We start from the raw sequence: 11,435 nt of genomic DNA, 5'->3' as shown, positions 1-11,435 counted from the left end.
TTTTCTCTACAGCCCATGGCAGTGTTTTCTCTACTCCCCATGGCAGTGTTTTCTCTACTCCCCATGGCAGTGTTTTCTCTACAGCCCATGGCAGTGTTTTCTCTATGCCCCATGGCAGTGTTTTCTCTATGCCCCATGGCAGTGTTTTCTCTACAGCCCATGGCAGTGTTTTCTCTACTCCCCATGGCAGTGTTTTCTCTACTCCCCATGGCAGTGTTTTCTCTACAGCCCATGGCAGTGTTTTCTCTACTCCCCATGGCAGTGTTTTCTCTACTCCCCATGGCAGTGTTTTCTCTATGGCCCATGGCAGTGTTTTCTCTACTCCCCATGGCAGTGTTTTCTCTACTCCCCATGGCAGTGTTTTCTCTATGCCCCATGGCAGTGTTTTCTCTACGGCCCATGGCAGTGTTTTCTCTATGCCCCATGGCAGTGTTTTCTCTACTCCCCATGGCAGTGTTTTCTCTATGCCCCATGGCAGTGTTTTCTCTACGGCCCATGGCAGTGTTTTCTCTATGCCCCATGGCAGTGTTTTCTCTACGGCCCATGGCAGTGTTTTCTCTATGCCCCATGGCAGTGTTTTCTCTACGGCCCATGGCAGTGTTTTCTCTATGCCCCATGGCAGTGTTTTCTCTACTCCCCATGGCAGTGTTTTCTCTACAGCCCATGGCAGTGTTTTCTCTACTCCCCATGGCAGTGTTTTCTCTACTCCCCATGGCAGTGTTTTCTCTACAGCCCCATGGCAGTGTTTTCTCTATGCCCCATGGCAGTGTTTTCTCTACTCCCCATGGCAGTGTTTTCTCTACAGCCCCATGGCAGTGTTTTCTCTACGGCCCATGGCAGTGTTTTCTCTACGGCCCATGGCAGTGTTTCCTCTACTCCCCATGGCAGTGTTTTCTCTACAGCCCATGGCAGTGTTTTCTCTACTCCCCATGGCAGTGTTTTCTCTACAACCCATGGCAGTGTTTTCTCTACAGCCCATGGCAGTGTTTTCTCTACTCCCCATGGCAGTGTTTTCTCTACAGCCCCATGGCAGTGTTTTCTCTACGGCCCATGGCAGTGTTTTCTCTACGGCCCATGGCAGTGTTTTCTCTATGCCCCATGGCAGTGTTTTCTCTATGCCCCATGGCAGTGTTTTCTCTACAGCCCATGGCAGTGTTTTCTCTACACTCCAGCAGGAGACCACATACCTTCTATAGCCCTTATATCCATTGACCCATTCTGTCTATTATAAAGAAGTGATGTTGAACTTCCATAGGTCATCTTTACAGTACGGGGATCTGTGTGCCATCTAGTGGCAATCCCATGACAACAACGGTGACTTGCATTTCAATACAGTCTACAATAGGCCAACCTACACACAACCACAAAGAAACAAACCAGTGGGTTAGCAAACATATGGTGTCTTCCTATTCATTCATCTGACTAAGACCCAGTACAAACATATGGTGTCTTCCTATTCATTCATCTGACTAAGACCCAGTACAAACATATGGTGTCTTCCTATTCATTCATCTGACTAAGACCCAGTACAAACATATGGTGTCTTCCTATTCATTCATCTGACTAAGACCCAGTACAAACATATGGTGTCTTCCTATTCATTCATCTGACTAAGACCCAGTACAAACATATGGTGTCTTCCTATTCATTCATCTGACTAAGACCCAGTACAAACATATTCTTCCATATAAGAGCTATGAGTGGAACCTCGAGCAGTGGAGGCTGCTGAAGGGGGGAACGGCTCATAATAACGTCTGGAACGAAGTGAATGGAATGACATCAAACACATGGCAACCGTGTGTTTGATGTATTTGATACCATTCCACTTATTCCGCTCCAGCCATTACCACAAGCCTGTCCTCCCCAATTAAAGTGCCATCAACCTCCTGTCATCAAGAGAGCCTCTTTTCCATGGTAAAACCAGGCATATTTCAATCCATCTCTAAATCCGAGATAGCTTGTTGTGAGACACATCGGTGTTGCATTCCTACCTACCAGCTGTTTAGCCTTGTCTATGCTGCACTACAGACCTGTCATTGACACAACAGAACAGAATGCCTCAGTTCAAAGCTACATGAATATGCATAGATATAGCTAAATTATGCTTGTTGTAATGGCCGCGTTCCAGGTTGATGTTTTTGCAGTCGTGCTGCACGTTTCCGAGGATTGCTGTGTCATTAACAGGTTGTATCTATCAAGCGTCTCAGAGTTGCTGACATAGGATCAGATTTTGTGTTTTAGATTATAATGAATATGATTATATGGACAGGGGAGACCTGACTCTAGATCAGAACCCATACTCTGAGACACTTGATACATACAACCCCTGATGATTAGCCCGCGACACAACTGCAAAAAGGTTAAGTGAACCGCCTGGGCCAGTTAACCTGGATCAGCACCGATGTTTCAAGCAGTGAGCAAGTGTGTGCCTCTGCTTTGAGGAATCTAGGGGTGTATCTCAGTCATCTAAAATGGGTTCTTCTCCTTGTCTCCTTTCCGCCATTGGCATCCACCATACTGCTTTACATTTTCAGATGAGTACAGATGAAGAAGAGACGAGGGCAGGAAGCTACTCCAAACTATTGAGATGCACCCAAAGAGAGCAGTCACTGCAATGTCAATGACATAATAAACCCTGTGTTTAAACAGCCTTTTTAAAGGGGTACAAATATACTGTAGTGTGTTGTTTTATCATTGGTAAGTCACCTATCACACCATTCCAAAGGTGTGTGCATGCACGTGCACATGCACACACTCACCACAGCAGGTTGGTGGCACCTTAATTGGGGAGGATGAGCTCGTGGTAATGGCCTGAGCGGAATGAGTGGAATGGTATCAAACACATGGTTTCTATGTGGTTGATGCCATTGCATGAGCGTCGTTCCAGACATTATTATGAGCTGTCCTCCCCTCAGCAGCCTCCACACACACACACACGTACAGCCCTTGTGTTCTCGGGGCAGTACCCATGGTAACGAACCCTGTGAATTCACAACACGTTTGTGACTCTTGGGGCCTGGGAACATAGATTGTGCTACTCTCATCAGTTAAGCTGAGGATTCCACATGCACACTCTCTCTGTGTGACTGGATGGCTGCAGCGTCTCTCTGTGTGTGTGTGTGTGTGTGTGTGTGTGTGTGTGTGTGTGTGTGTGTGTGTGTGTGTGTGTGTGTGTGTGTGTGTGTGTGTGTGTGTGTGTGTGTGTGTGTGTGTGTGTGTGTGTGTGTGTGTGTGTGTGTGTGTGTGTGTGTGTGTCTGTGTGTGTCTCTGTGTGTGTGTGCGTCTGTGTGCGTCTGTGTGTGTGTGTGTGCGTCTGTGTGCGTGTGTGTGTGTGTGTGTGTGTGTGTGTGTGTGTGTGTGTGTGTGTGTGTGTGTGTGTGTGTGTGTGTCAGTCAGAGGGTTCAGGGAGTTTGTGCCCACGCAGAGAGTGGTAGAGAACCTTTTAAGGTACCTGCAGGGATTCTGTGGTAGAGCACCATTTTAGGTAACACGCTGTGCCACTGTAGGCTCAATTAGAGTGGAGATGACGACCTCACGAAGGCCTTTAGTGACACTGTGTTAACTGTTAACCATCTGTCTCTACACACCAGTGGAATCTTCAAAACTACAGACATAGAGTGACACACAGTGCAAGACGTTGTGGCTGATGAACATAAACAGCTGATGGGCATTGCATTCCAGTCACATAATTGATATACAGGGAACTTAGACTACTAACTAAAGTGTTCGAACAGGGGTGTCAAACTCATTCCATTGAGTTTAGTGTCTGTTTTTTTTTTATTAAGACCTAGACAACCAGGTGGGAGGAGTTCCTTACTAATTAGTGGCCTTAATTCATCAGTTAAGTCCAAGGGAGGAGTTAAAACCCGCTGACACTCAGCCCTCCGTGGAATGAGTTGGACACGTGACTAGAATGACAGCTAAAATGTAATCCCCTGAAAAGCTAGGTAGAAATGGAAGTCCATTGGAACAGAGATCAGAGAGAACAGTGACCTCTTGTGGCTAATCCAAAACATGAACCTCCAGTTTAATTATTCATGGCAAGGGGGTGTTTTCATCCACAAGGAAGGCTGCCTCTTCCTTACACAGCATAACACATCAATGACCTTTTTTTGACACATAATTTCTGCCTTTTGTCAATGAAATCTCTCTATGGGAGCCGTGGTCAACCCACTGAAGGATGTGGACAGAGAGCTTGTGATTCTACTTCAGTATTTACTGTACTCAGCACTGAGAGCCCACTATGGTTGCGTTTACACAGGCAGCCCAATTTTGATCTATTGCCACTAATTGGTTGTTTAATCAATCAGATTGGCTCTTTAGCCTATAATATCAGAATTAGGCTGCCTCTGTAAACACAGCCATTGTAATTCAGCAGGTACCTTAGAACTGAGTCACATCTTCCTCCACGGTCTGGGTTCAGATGTCCTCTGGTGAAGGAGTAGGCTTCACTGTCTGTTGGAAAGTATTTTTAAAAACGTTTTTAAAGAAGATATAATACTGTGTAATTCACCATAATGTAATTCCAGTAAAAAATGTGTTTTTCATCAACTCAACCTTTTATCTGTGTGTTTGAGTGTGCAAACTGACTGCTCCCAGTCCCACCTGTGACTAAATGGGATAAAATGGCACCATTTGAAATGACTGTACAACACAAACAAAATACATTTTGTCAACTCAGATTCACATGCATCAGACTGTACCATATAGAACTGGACAGAAGTTACACAACAACAACAAGGCTAGGTTTTACAGGAAATGTTTAATTAGACAACTGAACGCATGCCAGGAAGAACCATGTTACAGCAGAGGTATCTGTTCTCTCCTCGTCCACCCTACACACCGTGAGAGACCGGAAACATACCACAAACCACCAGGAAACCTTGCTATCTGCTGTCCATTATTGCAATGACACATCAGTCTTGTTGTATACTGAGGGGGAAACACATAGTTGTATGAAAAGTTGAAGGTCTTAATACAAGTTTTGGGATTGGAGTAACATCACTGTGGTGTATTCATTAGCAGACACCATAGCAAAACGTTTAGCTACAGAAAACGATTTGCGACAAAAATGTGCGTTTGTTATTGGACAAGTTCAGGTTAGTCCCTCCCCGTTTAGGCCTGTTTGCTTCTGTTTGGTTCCTAATGAATACACCCCTGGTACATGTTGGCATCTTTGTTTTGGCAAAAAGGAAGAATATTCACATCTCTCTTGCACATGTTGCCCACGGGACCTTTACCGCTCACAGGAAACATCTAGAGACAATAGAAAAGATGCACTTAAGTAGCATTCACATGCAGCTTTAACTCAGCGTCCTCAGACTAGGTTTAGATTGGAACCTTTTCCTTACTAATTCTTACATAGGAATTCACAGCTAATGTTTATCAGGTTTTGGGTAGTATTATCTTACATAAAATGAGTATTTGGGATGAACGAATGAGATAGGTGGATGGGATTCCAAACTCCAACGAAAACACCTCCTGGGTAGAAAAATGAGCCATTTAGGAAAAGACCAGAAGAGACAGAAACGTAGAAGAGGGTTTGAGAAACTTGTGCTTATCATCCTGAAGGCTCTCAGTCTGGATACTGTAAAACACACAACAACCCCCTGCTCCCACCTTCATCCCGTGGTTCACTTCCGAAACACGCCCCCCCCGGAAAAAAAGGGAGTCCTTGACAGAGGAAATCCGTCCTCATTGGTCCGTTTGTGTTTCTCAATGTGCCACAGTTTTTTTTTCTTGATTATTGATGAGCCAAAATACCAGAATATCAAAAATAAATGCAACCCTTTCACAAAACAATGAGAAATAAATAATCAGTGGTGTTCTGGTTGTATATATTTACATACATAAAGAGTCGTTTTGTTGTTGTATGCATATGTACAGAATCAATAGGCAGTCTGTTTTCCAGACTGAGCACGAACATATGACTGGAATTATAAATTCACACGCAACTCCAGGAGAAAGCAAAGAAAGAAAAATAACTTAAAGGGGCAGGTCAAAAAATTCTACTACATAATTGTTTACCCCTACAGGGATGCAGTGGTTTGTAGGGAGAGAGAGAAGTAAATATCAAATAAAAACAGAAAATAGATTTTTCTTTCATAGGACTCCTTTAACATAAAAAAACCTTACATAGCGAGTAACTGGCGAGAAATAGCTTATTCAAATCATGAATATTGACTGACTACGACATGCACAATGCTTTTCAAGCCTTGGGAGGAAGAGAAGCTTGATTTTGCTGCACAGATCACAGGCTAATGTGGATTTTGTCGTTTTATATTGAATAATTCTGTTATTGAACTATAAACAATATGCAGGGCACCGTTGTGGATTGTTAATCAGCTAACTGTGCCCCATTTAATCTGTTTGACCTATAAGACAGTCAAGCTCTATGTACAAGCCCAAAGTGCTCATTCATGAGAGTCATTGTGAATCGAATCAGTTGAATAAAGTTGAGCCGACAAACTGTATTGTGGGAAATGCAGTTCACTCTCTGAAAATGACTGTGCTTCTTTTGATGTATTTCGGTTCTAGTTTGCAATCGACTGGACAAATGATTCTTATCCTCATAGTTCTTCCATTCTCTATATAGTGGACATCCTCTTCCTTCTGCGCATGTCAACAAGGCCAGTAGCTGCAGTAATGGACGTCCCTACTGAACTTAAATGTCTTAACCCCTTCTGAAATGTCTTCTGAAATGTCCTGTAGAGGTCATTGTCCAAACTTGTCCAGAGGTCTGAATATGTATCATCCTCACTGAAAATGAATGTTTTTTAACCCCATCCCAGTCCCATACGGAAGTAGCGTCTGTACAGAAGGGCCATGTGTCCGCCAGATAACTCTGTCCCACTTGCAACACGGACCTGGACTACACAGTTCCTCAAATTGTACCCCCTGGGCCACTATATCCACATGGTTAGCATGTACAGTACGCATACGATTCCAGTTTAGCCTCAGTCTTCAATGTCCTGTTAGTCGCCAGTCTTCTCCAAGTCTTCACAGGGTATTTGCAGTGTGTGTGTGTGTGTGTGTGCGTGTGCGTGTGCGTGTGTGTGTGTGTGCGTGTGTGTGTGTGTGTGTGTGTGTGTGTGTACCCAGGTCTGTAACCCTATGACCTAGTAGCCATGGCTACTGTGTGTGTGTGTGTGTGCTTTGGGTGTATGTTTTAGAGCATTCCATTTGGACGGTATATTTCTGTCTACATATTATGTGTGAATGAGCATATGACCATGAGTATTGCATTATGTGGGATCCTACATTATATCTTTATGGGATAGCAAGTCTATATTTTAATGTACAATATGTGTGTAAGTGTGTGTGTTGCTGTGTGTGTGTCTCAGACACTCCGCGGGGGTCTCTGTTGCTCATGGGTTCTCCTGTTTCGCCCCTTCTTATTCTCCTGCATTCGCCTCCACTTGGCCGTGTGCTGGGGTCCACCTCTGGCCCCACCACCAGGCACCTGGGTTCCCCCCAGGGCGCCTTGGCCCTTCTGGGGGCTCTGGGTGTTGGGTGTGGCCTGAGAGTTCTGGGCATTCTGGTTGTTGTTTTTAGGGGCCTGTGCCTGGGTTAGCGTACCCGCATGGTGTTGCACCTTCTGGGGGTTCGTGCTCTGGGGGCTCCCTTCTTTGTTCTGCTGCTGCTGCACCGTAGGATGCCCGCTCTGCTGCTTCTGGGCATTGGGTGCACCTGCGCCAAGAGGACTACTTTTAGGTTTTAGGCCTGAGCTTGGAGCTCCGCCGTCAGGCCTAGCCAGACTTTGGTCATTGGTGGTGATGGTGGGGGTTTTCAGACGCCGCTGCTTGCGCTCCTTCCGCCACACACGCTCGCAGAACTCCTCCACGCTGTTCAGGTCAGGGTGGTCGAGGAGGGAGAGGAAATCCCTGTACCACAGCTTGTGTTTTGTTGAGTGCCCTGCACCAGCAGGCCCACCTGCACCACCAGACCCACTACCTGCGCCACCAGACCCTCCAGCTCCACCCTGAGGCCCACCAGGCAGCAGCTCACCCAGCCTCTGTGTGGGGATGACCTGGAGGGAGAGGCGGAGGAGGGGCTGGATGAAGCCGTGCTCCACAGCGTGGCAGGTGTAGACGCCTGAGTCGGCCTGGGTGAGGATGCGGATGAGCAGGCCCTGCTCCGTGCGGATCATCCTGTCCTCGGACTTGATCTGGAGAGAGAGTTGGAGAGGGAAATGAGGGGGATGGGAGGAAAGGGAGGGGGAAATAGAAAGGGTGGGGTGGATTCAATATCCACTCAATATGGTTACATTTGAGTGCATGGCAATTGATTATTAACAAACTGAAGCAATTTCAGGTAATCATTTGTGAAGGTTTAGTGTGATTGCAAAGTTATTGAAAATGATTGGGACGTTATTGAGAATGATGGTAAATAGGACACATCTTGCATGCAGAGTGTGTGTGTACCCACCTCATGTTTGCGGTCCTCGTTGGGTCTTTGGAGCTGCCAGTAGATGAGGGCTCTCTGGGACTTGGGACTACACTCCAGGAACATGCTGCTGTTCTCCACTCCGTACACACTCCTGTCCTCCACATGACCCAGCCCGTCCACGTCATCTACACAGACACAAGGATAAGGTTACCAGAGAAACACCACAGTGGGGTTTTGTGTGTGTGTGTGTGTGTGTGTGTGTGTGTGTGTGTGTGTGTGTGTGTGTGAGAGATGAAAGCGTAAAATAAAAATCTAAAGCGTTTGTACCATGATGCTGCAGGTCGGAGCACTGGGAGAGGGGATCTCCATTCCTGATGTCCTGGCGTCTCGTTCTCCTATGAAACAACCAAAGAAACATACACATGTTAGATTGTGTTCCCAGTGAGTTAATAAACGTCCCTCACACACAACATATCAACCTGTAGGTGTCGGTCAGGCCCCTCACTGCTCTGTTTCCTCAGACTTATTTCTCTTCTCCCCAGTTCCATCGGGAAGGAGCCAGTGATTGAGGGCTCTATGTACTGTGACGTTTCTACCACTAGAGGGCGGTCTTAACCAGTGACACAGCTGACACATTTGTGCAGTACAACTGAAGAACAGACCAGAACTGTTTATTTCACCATCAGTCCTCTGTTAAGTCTGATGCTATTGAGTGGGTGGATAAATAAAAAGAGAGAAAATCACAGGCACATTTAAAAACTACCTTTTGCTTCTATTAAAGGAATGATTCACTGTGATTCATCGTTCAGGGACATGTCATTACTAAACATGAAACACAGATAGACTGGGCCTTGAAAATCCTGAGTATGTCCTCCACGACTTGAAAGACCCTTTGGCTGTCTGAACACGTGCAGGGCAGTCCGAGTGCCTGCTGAGCCGAGCCCGGGCGTCTGGTTCTCATTTAGCTGGAGAATAACATATTTGGAGAGTACTGGAGCGCCCCAGCAGCTCTGACCAAGGGTGTACCACCACCCCTCTACCGCCCTCCTTCTGAGGCTGCTATTCAATTCTCTCATACTTCCCTAGTGTAGATGTTGATCTTAGGTCAGTTTTGTGTTTTCGGAACTGATGGTTAGGTTTCAGGGAGGGTACGCTGATCATAGATCTGTATTTAATAGAGAGTTGTGCTGGACGGAGGTGGAGGGCTGGTAGTGGTCAGGCTAATCCTGCTGAATGGAGGAGAAGGTCATTTATGGGTGTGTTTGTTCATAGCTCTCGGCTGGTGGGGTGAAGAAGTCAGACGGCTCCTGTTGGCCTATTATTTGGTGTGTGTGTGGCTATGTGGGTGTTTTATAACTCTTGGCTATAGGGTGAAGTGGTTCTAACACTGCTACTGGCCAGGACTGTGTGTGTGCGGGGAAGCATGGTTTTACCACCCCTGAGCTGTGGAATGCACAACAATCACACAAATTGAATGTGTGTACCAGTGTAAATGTGTACGTGTACAAAGGCAAGAACAGTAGGTGAACCCTTTGGAATTACTCAGATCTCTGCATAAATTGGTCATCAAATTTGATCTGATCTTCATCTAAGTCACAACAATAGACAAACACAGTGTGCTTAAACTAATAACACAAAAATTGCTGTATTTTTCTTGACTATATTGAAAACATCATTTAAACATTCACAGTCTAGGTTGTAAAAAGTATGTGAACCCCCTAGGCTAATGACTTCTCCAAAAGCTAATTGGAGTCAGGAGCTAACCTGGAGTCCAATCAATGAGACCAGATTGGAGATGTTGGTTAGAGCTGCCCTGCCATATAAAAAACACACACAACGTGTCAGTTTACTATTCACAAGAAGCATCACCTGATGTGAGCCATGCCTCAAACAAAAGAGGACCTAAGATTAAGAATTGTTGACTTGCATAAAGCTGGAAAAGGTATTTCTCTAAAAGCCTTGATGTTCATCAGTCCACAGTAAGACACATTGTCTATAAATGGAGAAAGTTCAGCACTGTTGCTACTCTCCCTTGGAATGGCCCTCCTGCAAAGATGACAGCAAGAGCACAGCGCAGAATGCTCAATGAGGTTAAGAAGAATCCTAGAGTGTCAGCTAAAGACTTACAGAAATCTCTGGAACATGTTAACATCTCTTTTGACGAGTGTACAATACATAAAACACTAAACAAGAATGATGATCATGGGAGGACACCACGGATGAAGCCACTGCTCTCCAAAAAAACAATTTCTGCACGTCTGAAGTTTGCAAAAGTGAACCTGGATGTTTCGCAGCGCAACTGACAAAATATTCTGTGGACAGAGGACACTACAGTTGAGTTGTTTGGAAGGAACACACAACACTATGTGTGGAGAAAAAAAGGCACAGCACACCAACATCAAAACCTCATCCCAACTCTAAAGTATGGTGGAGGGAGCATCATGGTTTGGGGCTGCTTTGCTGCCTCAGTGCCTGGACAGCTTGCTATCATCGACGGAAAAATGTATTCCCAAGTTTATCAAGACATTTTGCAGGAGAATGTTAGGCTATCTGTCTGCCAATTGAAGTTCAACAGAAGTTGGGTGATGCAACAGGACAACGGCCCAAAACACAGAAGTAAATCAACAACAATGGCCTCAACAGAAGAAAATACACCTTCTGGAGTGGCCCAGTCAGAGTCCTGACCTCAACCCGATTGAGATGCTGTGGCATGACCTCAAGAGAGCAGTTCACACCAGACATCCCAAGAATATTGCTGAACTGAAACAGTTCTGTAAAGAGGAATGGTCCAAAATGTCTCCTGTTATGCAGGTCTGATCCGCAACTGAGTTTGGTTGAGGTTGTTGCTGCCAAAGGAGGGCCAACCAGTTATTAAATCCAAGGGCTCACATATTTTTTTCACCTTGCACTGTGAATGTTTACACCATGTGTTCAATAAAGACATGAAAACATATAATTGTTTGTGTGTTATTAGTTAAAACAGACTGTGTTTGTCAATTGTTGTGACCTAGATGAAGATCAGATCTAATTTTATGACCAATTCATGC

At 45.4% G+C, this 11,435-nt stretch overlaps 1 protein-coding gene across 1 annotated transcript in view; it reads right to left on the bottom strand.

Moving 5' to 3' along the window:
- Window positions 1-4,743: 4,743 nt before the first annotated feature.
- LOC110501009 (semaphorin-3aa) overlaps window positions 4,744-11,435 on the bottom strand; it is a 56,289-nt gene continuing 49,597 nt past the window's right edge. The window contains exons 14-16 of the mRNA XM_090213649.1: window positions 8,716-8,783; window positions 8,428-8,573; window positions 4,744-8,167 (exon numbers count right to left, since the gene is read on the bottom strand). Coding sequence (XP_090069775.1) covers window positions 7,340-8,167; window positions 8,428-8,573; window positions 8,716-8,783 — 1,042 coding nt within the window. The 3' untranslated portion in view covers window positions 4,744-7,339. The remainder of the gene's footprint in view (window positions 8,168-8,427; window positions 8,574-8,715; window positions 8,784-11,435) is intronic.

Source organism: Oncorhynchus mykiss, chromosome 21, assembly GCF_057628025.1.
Source record: "Oncorhynchus mykiss isolate SJ-2025 chromosome 21, ASM5762802v1, whole genome shotgun sequence".
Taxonomy (NCBI): domain Eukaryota; kingdom Metazoa; phylum Chordata; class Actinopteri; order Salmoniformes; family Salmonidae; genus Oncorhynchus; species Oncorhynchus mykiss.
The sequence above is the reverse complement of the archived record's forward strand: the minus strand, read 5'-3'. Positions and strand labels throughout refer to the sequence as shown.